The sequence below is a fragment of the Marmota flaviventris genome, chromosome 16 (assembly GCF_047511675.1).
Source record: "Marmota flaviventris isolate mMarFla1 chromosome 16, mMarFla1.hap1, whole genome shotgun sequence".
NCBI classification, from domain to species: Eukaryota; Metazoa; Chordata; class Mammalia; order Rodentia; family Sciuridae; genus Marmota; species Marmota flaviventris.
Window position 1 is genome coordinate 29,909,912 of NC_092513.1, and position 17,180 is coordinate 29,927,091.

Here is a 17,180-nt window from a genome sequence, read left to right on the forward strand (position 1 = left end):
GCGCAGCCAGGAAGGTACTTATATACATGTGCATCTAACACGTGCGTCTGTGCAGGGGAGGGCAGGAACAAGAAAGGAGAGAGTGAGGACGGAAGAGGGAGAAAAATAAGAGGAAGGCGGGGGAAATACAGAGAGAGAGCGCGCCAGAGAGATCGTGGGAGACGTGAAAGAGTGAAGGATCAGAAGGAGGGGGATGTAAAAGCCAGGTTTTTATTGGAAGCAATTGAAGTGGTTGCTATGAGACCCGCTCCAGCAGAGGACCAGCAGCCAGACTGATGCTGATGGTTCTTAGCTCGTACTAAACCTTTCCTCTGACACAGTTTTAGAGTTGTTTAATATCTGAGCAAGCACCTGACACGGGTGACTTTTTCCTTCCTTTTTTTTTTTCCCTCCTCCAGTTCCTCGGGTAAGATGGAGGTAGAAAATGAAGCCAGCTGTTCCCAGGGCAGCGCGACAGGCGGGTCCAGAGAGTACAAGGTGGTAATGCTGGGAGCAGGGGGAGTTGGTAAAAGCGGTAAGTTTTAACACCAAATGCTGGGGAAGGAGGGACCTCTATGCAGGAAACTCTACAGTGGAAAATAATGATAATAATGCTGGTGCTGTTAGGGTCTGGCTGCGGCAGGGAGCGTCTGGCAGGATGTTCAGAAGTGTAAAGATTGTTAACAGGATGCTGATGAGTCAGGAGATTGAAGAGACAGTCATGATATGTAGAACTTTAAGATGATGATTTTCTCCTTTTATCTCATGCGGGTGATATTTGCTCTTAATTTACATGGTTTTTAAAAATTAATAGTGATAATAAATATTCGTGGTCTGGGAAAAATTGTGCTAGTATTCTAAAAAAAAAAGAAAAGAAAAATAAAAAGTAGGAAAAAAAGAAAAGATATTCACATCAGGAAAGGAATGCTGTAAATATTCAACTAATCACACAGATAGATACAGACACTGGCTAGGGATTCTCATGGATGACTGTGGTATTTCTTTCACTAGGCGCTTCCCAGTGTCCTTTTCCTTGTTTGGGTCTGACATAGCAAGTGTGGGTTGTGAACCAAGAGGGAAGTTGGTGTTTTGAAAGTAACTGTGGTTTAAAGAATAGTGGGACACATACAGGGTGAGCCAACCAGCATTTTAGTCAATGGAACTAAAAGGACAAGCTACAAGAATTAAAGGATGTGGGATGGTAATGAGGTGATGACAAGACTGGGTAATTTATTTTTGATACATAAAGATCAGGAGTCATCAGGGCTTTGGTTTCATGAGGAGCTTAAAAGACCAAGTATTACAAATTAAAGAAATAGATATTCAGTAATGTTTGAGGATGAATATATGTTAGATAATTTGGGCCTATGGATATCATTAGAACATAAAGATATATAGTTATTTATATAAACATAAGATTTCCTACTGAGAATACATGTTTGGACATGTCAAAGGGCAAAAGAAAAGTGAGGTTAGCATGGACAAACTTTATCAAAACTATTCAATACTTAACTGCTTGATGAAAAGATTCAAAGTTAAGGAAAATACTCTTGCAGAAGAAATCCCAAAGCTAATAATTTTGATGGTGGTTCCAGAAGGAGTAAGAAAGTTTAGCAATGAGGAAATGAGGGAAAGACAGTAACTTTAGTGGACAGAAAAGGCAGAGAAAAAATTATCAAGAGACAAGGAATTGAGCCACCCCAATGCTCCCCTGCTGCACCCAAAGGAATTATCATATAAAGGAAAAGAAAAGAAAAAAAAAGGCAGATTTGGATGTGATAGATGCTAAGAGGTTGCCTAAGTGAGAAAAATTATTTATCTCTTCTAGGAAAGAAATGTGAAATGAAAGGCTTTGTAACAATATATGAACAAGAAATGAAAAAAAAAAAACTTTCTTTGTTAATATAATGGCTTGGGAGGGAATAAATCAAAATAGATGATGATTGGGGGGGGGAGGAAGTAAGCAGGAAGGATAAGGGAAAAGAATCTATGAAAATGAAGTTATGCTTTAAAAACAGGTCATCAGATACAATGAGAAAGAAGTTATTGCGGGGGCTGGGGCTGGGGCTCAGTGGTAGGGCACCGGGTCTGGCATGTGTAAGGCAGTGGGTTCCATCCTCAGCACCACATATAAATAAATAAATAAATAAATAAAGGTATTGTGTCCATCTACAATTAAAAATATATATTTATAAAAGGAAGTTATGTGGGAATAAAATCTGAGAAAAGAAACAGATTAAGGAAAAAAAAAGTCTAGAGGCCATCAACAAAACCTATGGCCGGAGCTGGTGAGATGAGAGAGTCTACAATAGCTTATGTGCCAATGGGTCCCCTTTGCCTGCTAGCAGGGTGTTTTCTTATTTTACCAGGAGGTGGGGGATGTGGGAACTGAGTGATTGTCTTTACACACCTCATTTTATTCCAAGGATGCAGATTTGGAAAGTGAAGGTGTTGCCTAGGAGCATCCTCCAGCAAGACCCTTATGCTGTGATATTAGGAAGTTAGAATACTGATATTATGTCTTCTGTTTTGACCTCACCCAATATTATTTGTGATGACTACTCATTGTTACCATTGCAATATCTAGATATTTTCAAGATAACACAATGGTTGGAGGAGTGGCTTGGGTTACTTTCACCTTCACTTTATATAAAAGAAACCAGTTCCTAATTAAATACTTGAATAAAACTCTACTTTTCCTCTGGGAGAAGGACAACTGTAACCAGCTCACCCTCAGAAAAGGTTAAGAATAAAAGATGGTAGATAGTTTGGTTGTACTGATTATATAAATGGCATCCTTGGCTATTTCTCCAGAGAATTTTATTCATATTACAATTTCACTCCTAGAAAATACTGTCCTTAGGGCCAAGTGTTTCACTGTGATAGAATCACATCTTGCCCTTGGACTTTATTCTTATGATTTATATGGTGTTATCAGTAAGTAAATATTCAGGCACTGACCTCAATACTAACCTTTTCTTGAAGGTTAAAGTATTTGATTTCAAGTCAACTAAAATATTTTTTTAAAAGTCACTTTTCTATGAAGAATGTCATTGGGATTTTAATAGAAATTGCATTAAATTTGTATAATGCTTTTTGTATTATGACCATTTTGACAATATCAATTCTGTCTATTCAGGAGCATGGGAGATTTTTACATCTTCTGAGGTTTTCTTCAATTTATTTCTTAGTGTTCTGTAGTTTTCATTGTAAAGGTCTTTCACCTTTTTTGTTATATTGATTCCCAGGTATTTTATTTCACTTGAGGCTATTGTGAATGGAGTAGTTTTTCTAATTTGTCTTTCAGTGGATTCATCGCTGATGTTTAGGAATGCGTTCGATTTATGGGTGTTGATTTTTTATCCTGCTACTTTGCTGAATTAATTTATTAGTTCTAAAAGTTTTCTGATGGAATTGTTTGGATCTTTTAGATATAGAATCATGTCATTGGCAAATGGTGATGGTTTGAGTTCTTCTTTACCTATTCGTATCCCTTTAATTTCTTTCTTCTGTCTAATTACTCTGGCTAGAGTTTCAAGGATGTTGAATAGAAGTGGTAAAAGAGAAGACACTTGCCTTGTTCCAGGTTATAGAGGGAATACTTTTAATTTTTCTCCATTTAAAATGATGACAGTCTTGGGTTTAGCATATATAACTTTTACAATGTTGAGGTATGTTCCTACTATCCCTAGTTTTTCTAGCATTTTATTTTATTTATTTATTTTAAGAGAGAGAGAGAGAGAGAGAGAGAGAGAGAGAGAGAATTTTTTAATATTTATTTATTTATTTTAGTTATTGGCGGACACAACATCTTTGTATGTGGTGCTGAGGATCGAACCCGGGCCGCACTCATGCCAGGCGAGCACGCTACTGCTTGAGCCACATCCCCAGCCCTTTTCTAGTATTTTAAACATGAAGCTATGCTGTATTTTGTCAAATCCTTTTTCTGCATCTATTGAGATGATCATATGATTTTTTTAAAGTCTATTAATATGATAAATTATGTTTATTGATTTCTGTATGTTGAACCAACTCTGCATCCCTGGGATGAACCCCACTTAGAAACAGAAAATAGAAATAGAAAAAGCAATCATGAAATTTATTTGGAAAAGTAAGAGACCCACAATAGCCAAAGCAATCCTTAGCAAGAGAGGTGAAGCAGGAGGTATCACAATACCAGATCTTAAACTATACTACAGAGCTATAGTCACAAAAAACAGCATGGTATTGGCACCAAAATAGTCTTGTAGACCAGTTGTACAGAATAGGGGATACAGAGACAAACCCACATAAATATGGTTATCTCATACTAGACAAAGGTATCAAAAACATCACTGAATAAAAGATAGCCTACAGAACAAATTATGCTGGTAAAACTGGAAATTCATATGTAGCAAAATGAAATTAAACCTCTCCCTCTCACCCTGCCCCAAAATCAACTCAAAATGTATCAAAGACTTAGGCACTAGAACAGCAACCCTGTACCTAATAGAAGAAAAAGTAGACTCAAATCTTCACCATGTCAGCCTACAATCTGACTTCCTTAACAAGACCCCTAAAGCACAAGAAGTAAAATCAAGAATCAAGAAATGGGATGGATTCAAATTAAAAAGCTACTTCTCGGCAAAGGAAACAATCAATAATGTAAGAAGAGAGCTGACAGATTGGGAGAAAATCTTTACCACATGCATCTCTGATAAAGCATTAATCTCTAGGATATATAAAGAACTCAAAACACTTGACACCAAAAAAATAAATAAAAATAAAAAGCAAAAGTAAAAAACAAATAACCAAATTAATATATGGGTGAGGGGAACTGAACCGATACTTCACAGAAGAAGAAATACAATTGATCAACAAATACATGAAAAAATCTCAGAAATGCAAATCAAAAGTACACTAAGATTTCATCTCACTCCAGACAGAATGACAATCATCAAGAATACAGGCAACAATAAATGTTGGCAAGGATGTGGGGAAAAAGGCACATTCATACATTGCTGGTAGGACTGCACATTGGTACAACCACTATGGAAAGAAGTAGGGATATTCCTCAGAAAACTTGGAATGGAACAACCATTTGACCCAGCTATTCCTTGGTTTATACCCAAAGTACTTAAAATCAGCATACTACAGTACTGCAGCCACGTCAATGTTTATAGCAGCTCAATTCATAAATGGCTAAACTGTGGAACCAACCTAGGTATCCTTCAATAGGTGAATAGATAAAGCAATGTAATATCTATCTATCTATCTATCTATCTATCTATCTATCTATCTATCCTCTATCTATCTATAGATAGATATATCTGATGGAATATAACTCAGCTTTAAAGAAAAATGAAATTATGGCATTTGCCAGTAAATGGATGGAGTTGGAGAATATCATGCTAAGTGAAGTAACAATTCCACAAAACCAAAGGCTGAATGTTTTCTCTAAATATGTGGATGCTAATTCACATTAAAGGAGGTGGGGCACTAGAGAAGAATAGAGTTACTTACCCTAGATTAGGTAGAGAGAAGTGAAAGGAGGGGAGGGGAGGGGATGTGAGGATAGGAAGGATAGTAGAACAAAACAGACATTATTGCTGTGTATGTATATATATATATATATATATATATATATATATATATATATATATATATATATATATATATATTACATTACAAGTGTGATTCTACAACATGCATGCTCAGAAAATGAGAAATTACATCCCATCTATGTGTGATATATCAAAGTGCATAAATTCATTCTACTGTCATGTATAACTAATTAAAACAAATTTAAAAAAATTAAAAGTCACTTTTCATATTTCTGAAGAACTGGATGAACAGAGGAATGTCAAGGTATTGTGCAGGCAAGTGGGTCTCATGCAAGGATTTTCAGGAGATATCTGCTCTTCTTTAGGAGCTAACAAAGATGCACAAGTCTCAACTTTTTTCCAGTTTTGAGAGGCATATCTGAGTCAGCCTTGAACATAGATGTGAAACTCACTTTACTATAAGCATAATTTTATACCCCAACTTGTAACCAGAATTTTTAAATGAACAAAATCTTGTAAATTTTCTATCCTTACTAAAAAAAATATGTTATTATCTTTCTATCCATATTTTAGCAAAATATAGTATGGTGAATTGGACTTGTAAATATTGAAATAGAAATTCCCAAAAGATTTAAAAGATATGTATGAATAAATGTACTATGTATGAGAAATTTCAAGCCATGAATAAGCAGTGAGTTTTATTGAGCATATACTATGAACAAGCCTATACTAGTTACTGTAGAGGGAATGTGAAGGAAATGAACCTTGCAAATGAACTAGTAGTGGCAGGTAAGGAATTTGTGAATTTTATGCTTATATGTATCCCTTACCAGAATCTGAGTAAGTGTCTCTATTTTACAGAATGAAAAAATGAGGCCCATTTTTACAAAGAATAATCTGAATCAAAATAGGGCCATCCAGGAGGATTGTTGAGTTCAAAGCCAGCCTGAGCAAAAGTGAGGCACTAAGCAACTCAGTGAAACCCTGTCTGTAAATAAAATACAAAATAGGGCTGGGAATATGGCTCAGTGGTCGAGTGCCCCTGAATTCAATCCCTGGTACACCACCCCCCTGCCAAAAATACACACATATATACACATACATACTACTATAGCAATTGACTTCTCCCCCAATATGTATGTATGTATATGCAAATATACATGTATGTCTTTTCAAGAAGTAATTGAAAGCATTATTCTGGCAAAAGGTGCTGAAAAGATTATAGTCACTATAATACGAAATTGTTGAAACAGTACAGCTCTACATTGTTCTGAGAGAAAGGGGCAGGATATGAATGAGCATGTGTTTATGCCTAAACTACACACGTCTTCTTGTTGTCTTCCATTCACATGTTCACCATCATCTGCCTCATTTACTCCTCACCTTGATCTTGTGAAGATATATTACATTCTGCATTTTATGGATGAGAAAGCTGAGTCCCACAGGGGAGAAAATCCTACAGCCCAGAGACATAGAAATATTAAATGGTAAATCTAAGCTACAAATACATATATGTCTAATTTCAAGGTTTACAGTATTTTCATTTTCCCCACCTGAGAGCTTTAACTTTGTTTTCTTGGAGGAGATTGTACTATGAACCTGAGTTCCAGCTTCAGCTCCATCTTTACAGATGTAGTTTAGATATTAAAAATTAATCATGTATATCAATCAAAATTCTTGAAAACCTTAATCTTCTGCCCAAACAACATGGAGTGTTAACTTTATGGGATGGAGCAGGGAGAGATGTGATGATTGTGACCAAAATTGCAACATGGAGGCAACAAAAGCAATATTCTTACACATTGGGAGACCCCTGGGTGCCTTCACCACATAGAGAAAGGACAATAATCCCCTTGACTTTAGGAAAGCAATTAAAATAATTTATTGAAAACTTAAAACTATGCAAGTTGACAAAATAAACCTTTTGCTGAATATATCAGGTAGACTTTCAAAATCTATTAGGTGCCAGTCTATCTAAGGAAGTGTGTTTTCTCTATATGCAGTATAGAATAATTGATAGAAGCCATGTGTCACAAATGGAAAGTACCTACCTTGTCCCTTTATTTAACAGGAACCAAAGATATGTGTTTATGTGTGTGTGAGACCCTACACCAGTGCAAAACCCTAAATTATGAGAAAAAAAAATTAGCCACAAACTCAACTCTCTACTGAGCCCTGTCTACTGGGATTTAAAAAATACATAAACAAAATAGAGATGCTATGTTGTAGGTACAGTGATAGAGCAGTACTCGTGGTATTTTGAAAGTAATGGGAGCTATAGGAAGTTAGAGTGATGTATTTCGTCAATTGTTTAGCTACTCAGCTGTAGCCTTGGGACTATTTTTCCAATAGGCCATGTAACCTTCCATCAACCAGCATGAAATATCCCTCTCCTTACTGGAGAGCAGGCTACTGCCCATGAATGATTATGTGTGTGTGTGTTTGTGTGTGTGTGTGTGTATATCCTTGTCATGTGGTGGGATTGTGATATGTGCAGTGACGATGGCAGTCCTCTGCACTGCTTAAACAGGTGAAGGGGGTTCTTATCACTGAATCTGGCTGTTATTTGCAAAGCCTGACAATGAATTCAATTTAAACTCTTGGGATTTGCTCATAAATACTAGGTGTCCAATGACTGTGAACAAGCAGTGCCATCTGTTCTTCTGGACCTTCAGTAGGCATCAGCTGAGTGCTCTAGCTGGCTACTGTATCAGATCATCATTTCTGCCTTTTCTGTCTGCCATCACCACATTCCAGCTGACAGCATAGCATCAGCAGAGGGATGTTGACCTGTTCTAGTCTACACACACACACACACACACACACACACACACACAGGAAATTCAGTGTCTGCCAATGCCAAGTGTATTGCAGCAATAGAAGTGTGTGCCTGATTCTCCCTGCAGTAGGAATGAAGGATAGGGAGCTGACAGGTAGGGTGGGCCTTCTGGGGATGTTGTCCTGAGAGGGCAGTCAAAGGAAACAAAATGTTTACATCCTAAGCAAATGTCTTTAGTTGAACTATAATGATATGGTGCAGAATATTTGTGATCTCATAATGGAACCTCCCATAAAGAATTTTAACAAGTTACAAAAGTTGTAATGGTAGTGGCAAGGAAGTCTTTGGTCATGAAACTGCTTTTATAGAAAATTCATATTTGTGTAGTCAACTACTGCAATGACCCTCACAGAATTTTAAGAACAAAACCTGACAATATAGTAAGTGTTAAGTAATGCTTGTAAAATAAATGGAAAGTTCCTTTTAATTATTTACCACTTAACAGCATGTAATCTTGCGTCAGTTACTTAAGCACTTGGGAGTCTCCATTTTCAACATTAATGGCAGTAAATTAAATTATCTCAAGAGAGTTGCTTGGGTAGACAGTATTGGAAAATACTAAATATTTTTGATAAAAATTGAAAACTAGTCACCAAAGTATCACATCTTTACTAAAACTCTTCCCTTCTTCCCTCTCCTTTTCTCCTTTTTTTTTTCCTTTTACATCTTCACCTAAGATGTTTTATCTCTGTAGAGATAGAGACCAAAGAGGAGTGGGGGAGAGAGACAGATCTTTCAGATAGGTTTTAGGAAAATGAGGCAATTTGGTTGAATATTGTACACCTGCTTTGTGTATCCAGATTTTCTATGTCTTCTCTTACTCTCTATCCTTATATTGATTACTATCAGCATTGGCCTCTTGAGTGGTATTTTCAGTGACAATAATAATGGTGATTTGCTAGTTACCTTAATAAACAATTCCTTTATCCACCTTAATAGACCCGTAAAACACACACACACACACACACACACACACACACATACACACACACACCATTGCCTGTTAGAGAAAGGATTTGGGAATAATCTCCTAATACCATGAGCACAAAGGGCCTGTTTAGAGGGACTATGATTTTTATGGAGTGTTCTTGTGCTTGAATCTGGACAGAAATGAATCTTCCCAATATGTGTATTTTTAATACAATTTGTTCAATAAGACCTTCCCTTATTCTTTATATTATCATCACTGCTACATTTCGGTAAAAAGTCACATTTAACGATGGAAGAAAGAAGTGATAATAAATTACAGTCACACTTTCAGGGTTTTTTTTTTTTTCAATGAATAAATCTGACCCTATCTAGAGCCATGGGGAATGTCTTTTATTTGAAATTGTAAAAACTTTAACTAATTGCTCTCCACTACCATCATTTAACACTCCCCTGTATCCCACTCCTCTCTGGTCTCTCTGCCACTCTCAGTCTGATGGTCCTGAAAACCTATTTTGCTTACTTCTTCTGCTCACAACCCACCCATTGCCACCAGGCAGACATCGAAAGCCTGCAGAACCCCTGATGCCTGAGCCAGGTCAGACTATCTGTCAACCATCCATGAAGAAGGGCATTCCCATGCCAGTCAAATGGGGAGGGCTGCCTTGTTGGAAGGCATGAAGCAGGAATCAAGCCAGAGAGGGCTGAAAATTGGAAACAAGGGAACAGAGACATATCAGGAGCCAGAAGAGTCAGTGAGGGGCTGGAATGAAGAGTGAACAGCACCCCGGCAAGGGAATGACAAACGAAGAGATTCAGAATTGAAGTTATTAAAGCTCTGCTGCTGTGGAAATATCATCTGAGGTGGGCTTTGGTATAATATAATTTGTTAGATTGTATTTCTCCTTTTTCTGTTTCTGTGTGTGTTTCTTTATACCTCTTTCAGTGTGAACTCTACACAGATCTAGAAAGACTCTGTAAAGACCCCAAACCATCCTCCCAGCTCTGAATCTTCCTTGAAGACATATTTCTTCATTTTTGTTTCCCCAAATCTTGAAACTTCTCCCTTGTATTATTCACTGCCATTTCAACGTAAGCTTTTTCCTGCTCATCCTCAATGTGTCTAGTCTGTCTGTCTATCCAGATTCTGCACAAGTATTTCCTCCTTCTTCCTACCACGGTCGATGACATATTTCTGCCCTTTGTAACGCTTACAATTCTTTCAGATCATTATTTGTTTCATCACTATTGACAATTGCACAGGTTCTTCTAGCATGTGTTACATGGTCTTGAAATGTAATTTAAAGCTTGATTTTTTTTAACTTACCATCTCCTTATATTTTATTTTTCCATCTTGATTGCACATTCCTGCTGTGTAGGAAATAGATTTCATATTGTCTTTCTTTTCTCATGATACCCCTGGTAGTAAATCCTCAAAATTTTAATTTCTTTTCCCGTTTCTGTCTTTCAGGAAATACAGAGTGTAAGATGTCAGGCATACATACTAAAATAAAACTAAGTGATACTTTCACAGTTTATGATATAAAGAACCAATGGATATAAAGAAAAAAGCTGTCACAGAGAGAAAAGTGTCAGGTCTGTGAGCATAGGAAAGGGCTGTGGCTTGGAAAGTACCTAGGTTCAGGCCGCATGATTAGTCTTGGTGACAATAAATTCAAAGGTACACAAGCCTATCCTATATTTAGAAAGTGTATTCATAGATCAGAGTAATTCTGGTAATCTCCCTCTTTTAAGGAGGTTTGAACCACATTTCATTCCTTTAACATGCAACTTAGATGTGTCTAGCTCTAGCTGTGTTCTGGGCACTAGAAATACAACACTGGATTAGCCCCAGGCCCCACCTTCAAAACTGTGACATAGTTGCAAAGAGAGGCCAGTAACCAGGAAAGTAGAATCAGTAATACTAATAGATGAAAGTAGTTCTGTGGACAAATTCTAAAAGTAAGATACAACTGCCACATTGTAAAAAGTGATTCCATGCCATCAGGTGCTCTAGATTCAGGAGCAGCAGCATACACATTTCTTGAAAGCCAAAAGCTGAGACAGCTGGTGGCCAAATACATGAAATACTGGAAATAACTCATCTTTTAGTTCCCAAACCATTTCTCACTATAGAGCTACCTAGGGGGAAGGGAGGAACAGAAGAGTGTTTTATGAAATATTCTTGGAAAACCTTAGTGAATGAACCTGCAGAACAACATTTACCTCCGTGATTTTGAGTTAAAAACACTTATTAAGATTTCAGTGAATTGTTATTGCTTGCTCAACTCTGATCGCCACTGAGGTAGACGGTGATGATGACGGTGAACCCTGAATCAGCCACAAGAGTTTATGTTTCCCACTATAGTAAAAACACAAAAACAAACAAAAAATACCACACTACACACACACACACACACACACACACTCCTGACCATGAGTTAATTTTAATTTTGATAACCTCTGTTCTAGAAAAAGGAAGACGTCTTGAGAAATGCAAATACTCATAGAATAAGAAGTCATCACTTCTTCCTGAGTCCAGAAAGCTCTAAAATCAGGAAAGTAAAATCTATTAAATGGGTTACAGTTGTGACTTATGTTTAAAAAACAACAACAACAAAACATCATAGAGACAACATTTTTCTTTAGGTTTAAGAGTTTTTTTTATGTTCCCCCTTTTTTAGCTACTTATTTATTGCCACTTGCTTGCTTATAATGAATGAGTTTAAATAATCTAATGTCATCAGTTTTGCTATTAATTTGGACTCATCCTCCAGAAGTTTCATATTTTTCTGCCATTGTAAACTGTGTCTCCCACTTACTTCATCACAGAAAAGCAAATTGAAAACATTTTTTTTGCATAAAATACTCTGCTCTGACAAGTACACATGTTGTCTGCATCTCTAAACTTATTTGCATTTTTCTTGAGTTTCATCCTGAGACAGCCCAGTATGTTTGAAACAGCTTGAACTTTGAAGATGGATAGACATGTATTGAAATTCAGTTCTGCCCCTTCTCAGGCAAGTGACTTTGCTGGCTCTTCCTCTTCTTCCTGATCTCTTACTGCTGATGAACCAGGGCTCATTCTTCTGACTTCTTCTCATCTTTAATTTCGAAGAAAATTTTACTCTGTCCCTTGGCTTGAATATGATTTATATATCTTCATCTCTTTATATTAAATGACATTTATATCTAGATTAAAATTAAAATGAGACATCGCTAAAATAACCAAAATTTAAAAGAATAACAATACTTACTAAATATGGACTAGAATGTTGATGAGAGAGTAAATTCTTATGACCACCCTTGCAAAAAGGTTTGGTACTATGTATGAAGATGAAGAAATTCATAAGTTCACCATATGATCTAGCAATTCTACTCCTAGCTATATATATTTAATCTACAGAAATTCACATATGTGTGAACAAAGACACATGGCCAGAATGTATGCAGCAGCATTATTTCCAATAGCTCCAAGTTAAAACTCTCAGTGTCCATCAATATGAGTGAATAAATCAAATTTACATTTACATTTTCTAACTGGAAGGAGAGTGAGGAAAGCATATTCATAGATCAGAGTAATTCTGGAAATCTCCCTCTTTTAAGGAGGTTTGAACCACATTTCATCCCTTTAACAAGCAATTTAGATGTGCCTAGCTCTAGCTTTCCACTGTTGTTCTGGGCACCAGAAACACAACACTTGGGATTAGCCCCAGACCCCACCTTCAAGACTGTAACATAGTTGCAAAGGGAGGCAAGTAACCAGGAAAGTAGAATCATCTTAGCCTTAGAGTTGAGCTTGGTGGTGTGAATTTCTGTGATTATTTTTCCTTAGATGATTTATCTAGAACCAACATAGAAAATGTAAAAACTTCATTCCTTCCTTCATCATTTGGGCCATTCCTGCAATGGTCACACGCCGGTGACATGGAAGATTTCCCTGTGTGCACAGCCCAGACGTTGTCTTACTGCTTCTCTATTTCATCCCCAATAATGATACTGCCAATCAGTCCTCAAGGCAGAGTTTGTTAAGCATGGTGTGTGTGTAAGAGCAAAGATGTGGGATCCTGCAGCCAGCATTCAAACCTTGCCTCATTTGCTTCATAGTAGTGTGAACTTAACTCAGTACTCAGCATTTCTGAATGTGATTCCTCCTCTGTCGAATGGGGATGATATGAGGGTGACGTTTCATTGTGTGCATGTAGAGGCTTCCAATGAACTATTGAGAATAAACTGCTGTAAGTAGAACCTGGAAATTCTATATAAACACTAGTTATTATTGTTGCTATTGTTACAATTAACATTTTCCAAAAAAAGAAAAAAAAAAAACACACTAGTCAGTCCTCAGGCAGAAGATTACATTTTCTCCATTTTGTCCAAGGCTTAAATGACTTCATTTCTCCTCACAGGAAAGCATTTCTATTTTGCTTCCCTGCCTATAATAACTACTACCTCTGTGTACGTGGTAAAAGGCAAAACAAAACAAAACATTCATACAATCCTGAGAAAATGACCTAGCAGGATGCGGACTAAAGGTAACATCTACTAACAGGTTTTCTGGGAAAGAAGGTGGCTTCTGATTCATAAGCCTCGAGTTTTTCCCAGAAAGGAGAAGACACATTTGTGCTTTTTTTTTAGTTGTTGTTTCCCTATACAGTGTCACTACCATGAGACAGTCTGAACACTCAGGGAAGGACTTTCTAGTACATCTTCTACCAGTGTGAGTTTCTTTCTCATTTCTTATGTGGAAAACTTCTTGTACAATGAGATTTCACTATCAGAAGACTTCAGAGGAGAACTGGGGAACCCAGGATGGCTTCACAGTTTTGTTTTATGTGAACTTATCATGGAAGGTCATGCATTTTAAATGTCTCTGGGCTGTTCCCATCGCTCCAGTCATGTGCAATCATTTTTAATTTTCAAAGTTTATAGCTAGCACTTGAGCTACACCAGCTAATCTCTATCTAACTAATAAGGTCTTCTGCTTCCACCTTTATTGATTAATCATCTGTAGGAGTTTTTAATATCCATTTGTGTTTAATTTGCTGATATTAAAAATGTCTCATTCTTGAAAGTGATGAATGGTTTTCCAAGAGACAGGATTTCAGTTTTGATTTATGTAATGGTGAGTTCACTGGAGCCTGGCTGGATACCCACCCTTGGAGAATGCTATAATAAAGAGCCTGCAACACATTTTTATGTCCTTGAAAGTTTCTTCACTGTCTGGTGGATAAACTTTGTGTGTTTAGTCTTCTTTATAAACCCTCCAGCACTGGTTCCCAAGAAGAGCCCCCCAAAGTGAATACTGTTTTCTTGTAAAAACCCCTTGCTCCAACCAGAAGGGCCTTCTTATTTTCTCCCTTACACTTTATTCATCCCAACCTAACTTTCCCATAACTCATCTTACTCATTTTCAATAATCTTCTAGAATTTTCTCCATTTAATTGCATTTTACTTATCCTTTAAGTAATTGGAGGTAAACATTCATGCTCAGTATTTTGGTCTTCTTCTCAATGTTTCTAACTTTTGCTGTCTGTATTTGTATAACACTTAACGGATTTTTATTTGTAGACTGTATTATGCTTTCTCTATGTCCTTTCTATTCACCATAGTATAAACTCCTTTAAATGAAAGTCTAGTATTACGTACTCTCGAATCCTTGCCAATAGTTCTCAAAGTGTGTGGTTCCCTGGTCCTTAGCAAATGTAGTATCTGGGAAACTGTCAGAAATGCAAGTCTTCATGTGCCTTTCCAGAGCATCAGAATCAGAAACTCTGAGAATGAGGCCCCCAAATTTGTATGTTAACAAGCTCTTTTCATGTTATAGAAATAAGCTCAAGCTTGAGCACCAAACTTTTCTTCAAATGTCCTTGTGCATTGGCATCACCTGTAGTAATTTTACAATACTGAAGCCTTGGCACTTAGTTTTAGGTTTGGTCTAGTTTGGGCTGCAACCTGAACACCGAGATACTATCATGATTTCCATGTGATAATACTATACGGCAATATTTAGTTACCTTACTCTAAACTATCACTGATTTCTTTATCTCTCAAACTAAGAATACACTAGACACGTATTTGTTAAAGTGATTTTTTTCTGACTCTAATAGTATGATCTATTCATAGCAAAAAGACATATCTCTTTCTTAGCATGAAGCTCACTTCTCCATTCTTCTATTACATGCTTCTAATATTCCATTAGATTTCATCTGTATCATCACACAAAATTCAAATAACAGTGACACATGATTTTATCAAATATATTAAGTAATTTTCCTGGGATTTAATTCTTTTATATATTTTTTTTAGTTTGAAACACTTGATACATACAAAATAATGTATGTTACCTAGAAGTTATGAATAAAAATACAAGAAACATCTCTGAATGGGCCACTCAGCATAGTAGGTAATTCTCGTTAAAATATCTTTTATCTTCAAAATAATATGATTTTCTGAAATCAGGTCACATATCATGGTACAAAGAGAGTTGTTAAAGCAAGGATGTCTTTCCAGCAGTCACTAAAACATAATGTGTACATGACCTCCTCCTATGTGCCTGCTGACACGTCTCTTTGAAGGGTGAGGAGAGTATAAATGTATATTGTCAATTGAACAGGAGTCTGACATGTTATGAAATAATGTTCACAATACTTCCGTGATAACCGGAAAATGCTTTTTTCTTCTTGAAAATGTGGAATCTTATTTTTAGAATTTAGGAAGTCTGGTCCCTTCTAAATCTCAAGTGATTGTGCTAATAACCTTACAAGAGAGAACATGGTCCCTGGCTGGATTCCATGAATTACTAATATACAGACCATGAAAATTCAAATAGGTCACTTTTTTACTGTTCCATTCAATTCATGTGTGTCTGTTTTGCTGGTGCTGACTCAGACTTCTAGCAAATCTTCTTCCCTAGACCTTGTATCAGACCTTAAGTAAACACTTGTTGATAAATGAGTATTTATATTCAGCCCTTCATTTTCGTGTTTCCATTTTCCTCTTCAATGTGGAATATTCTCCCTGCTCTAGCTGTGCTGCCTCTTAAAATTTTGCATTAACTTTAAATTTTAAAATATTTCATTAAAAGTTTTTCTTGATAGTGGGAGTTTTTTGTTTGTTTGTTTGTTTATTTTTTGTCAATTTTCCTCTCGATATTGTGCCTGCTTTTCCTCAGTATTTAAAATGCTTCCAGAACACCCTCAGTTAATCTCAAGACTGTAGTTGGGTCTTGCAAACTCAAACATACCATCTGTCTTTGGGGAGAATTTTATCTGCCCTAAACATGCACCCCATGAGAGATTTTTTTTTTTTTTTCTGATTGCAAATGCCTCTATGAAGCTTTAATTCTTGTAAATGTAGACATTGATGTGTTTAAATATTCACTGTCACTTGGGAATCCCAAATCTTCTAACAGAGAGCTAAGGGAGCAAATCTCTCCTGTTCTCACGTGCCTCACCTTTAATATTAGAGGAAGGAAAAGATATATAGTAAATAGCATCCAAATACTGTACTTTCTTTTCAGAAAATGTTAAAAGTTTGGACCAATCAAATTATCATGGCAATTGAGTTAAATACTTAGAATCTGCATCTTTAAAATATTGCTCCATTTATCAAATCAGGTAGTGAACGAAGTTATACACAGATAGATATTACATATATAATCTTCCTTATACTGTTTGGGCTTAGATAACATGATTGCATTGAATTTAAAATGAAGTTTACATTTATCTTTTAACATTTGAGCCAGCAATTTAAGCAAATTTACTCCTAAATACTAAGTTTTACATTTATTTATGTACTTTTCTAAGCAAATTTACTCCTAAATACTAAGTTTTATATTTATTTATGTACTTTTCTAAGCAAATTTACTCCTAAATACTAAGTTTTACATT

General features: G+C 36.3%; 1 protein-coding gene across 1 annotated transcript in view; it reads left to right on the forward strand.

Moving 5' to 3' along the window:
• Window positions 1-411: 411 nt before the first annotated feature.
• Rit2 (Ras like without CAAX 2) overlaps window positions 412-17,180 on the forward strand; it is a 335,542-nt gene continuing 318,773 nt past the window's right edge. Inside the window, exon 1 of the mRNA XM_027935729.2 lies at window positions 412-514. Coding sequence (XP_027791530.1) covers window positions 412-514 — 103 coding nt within the window. The remainder of the gene's footprint in view (window positions 515-17,180) is intronic.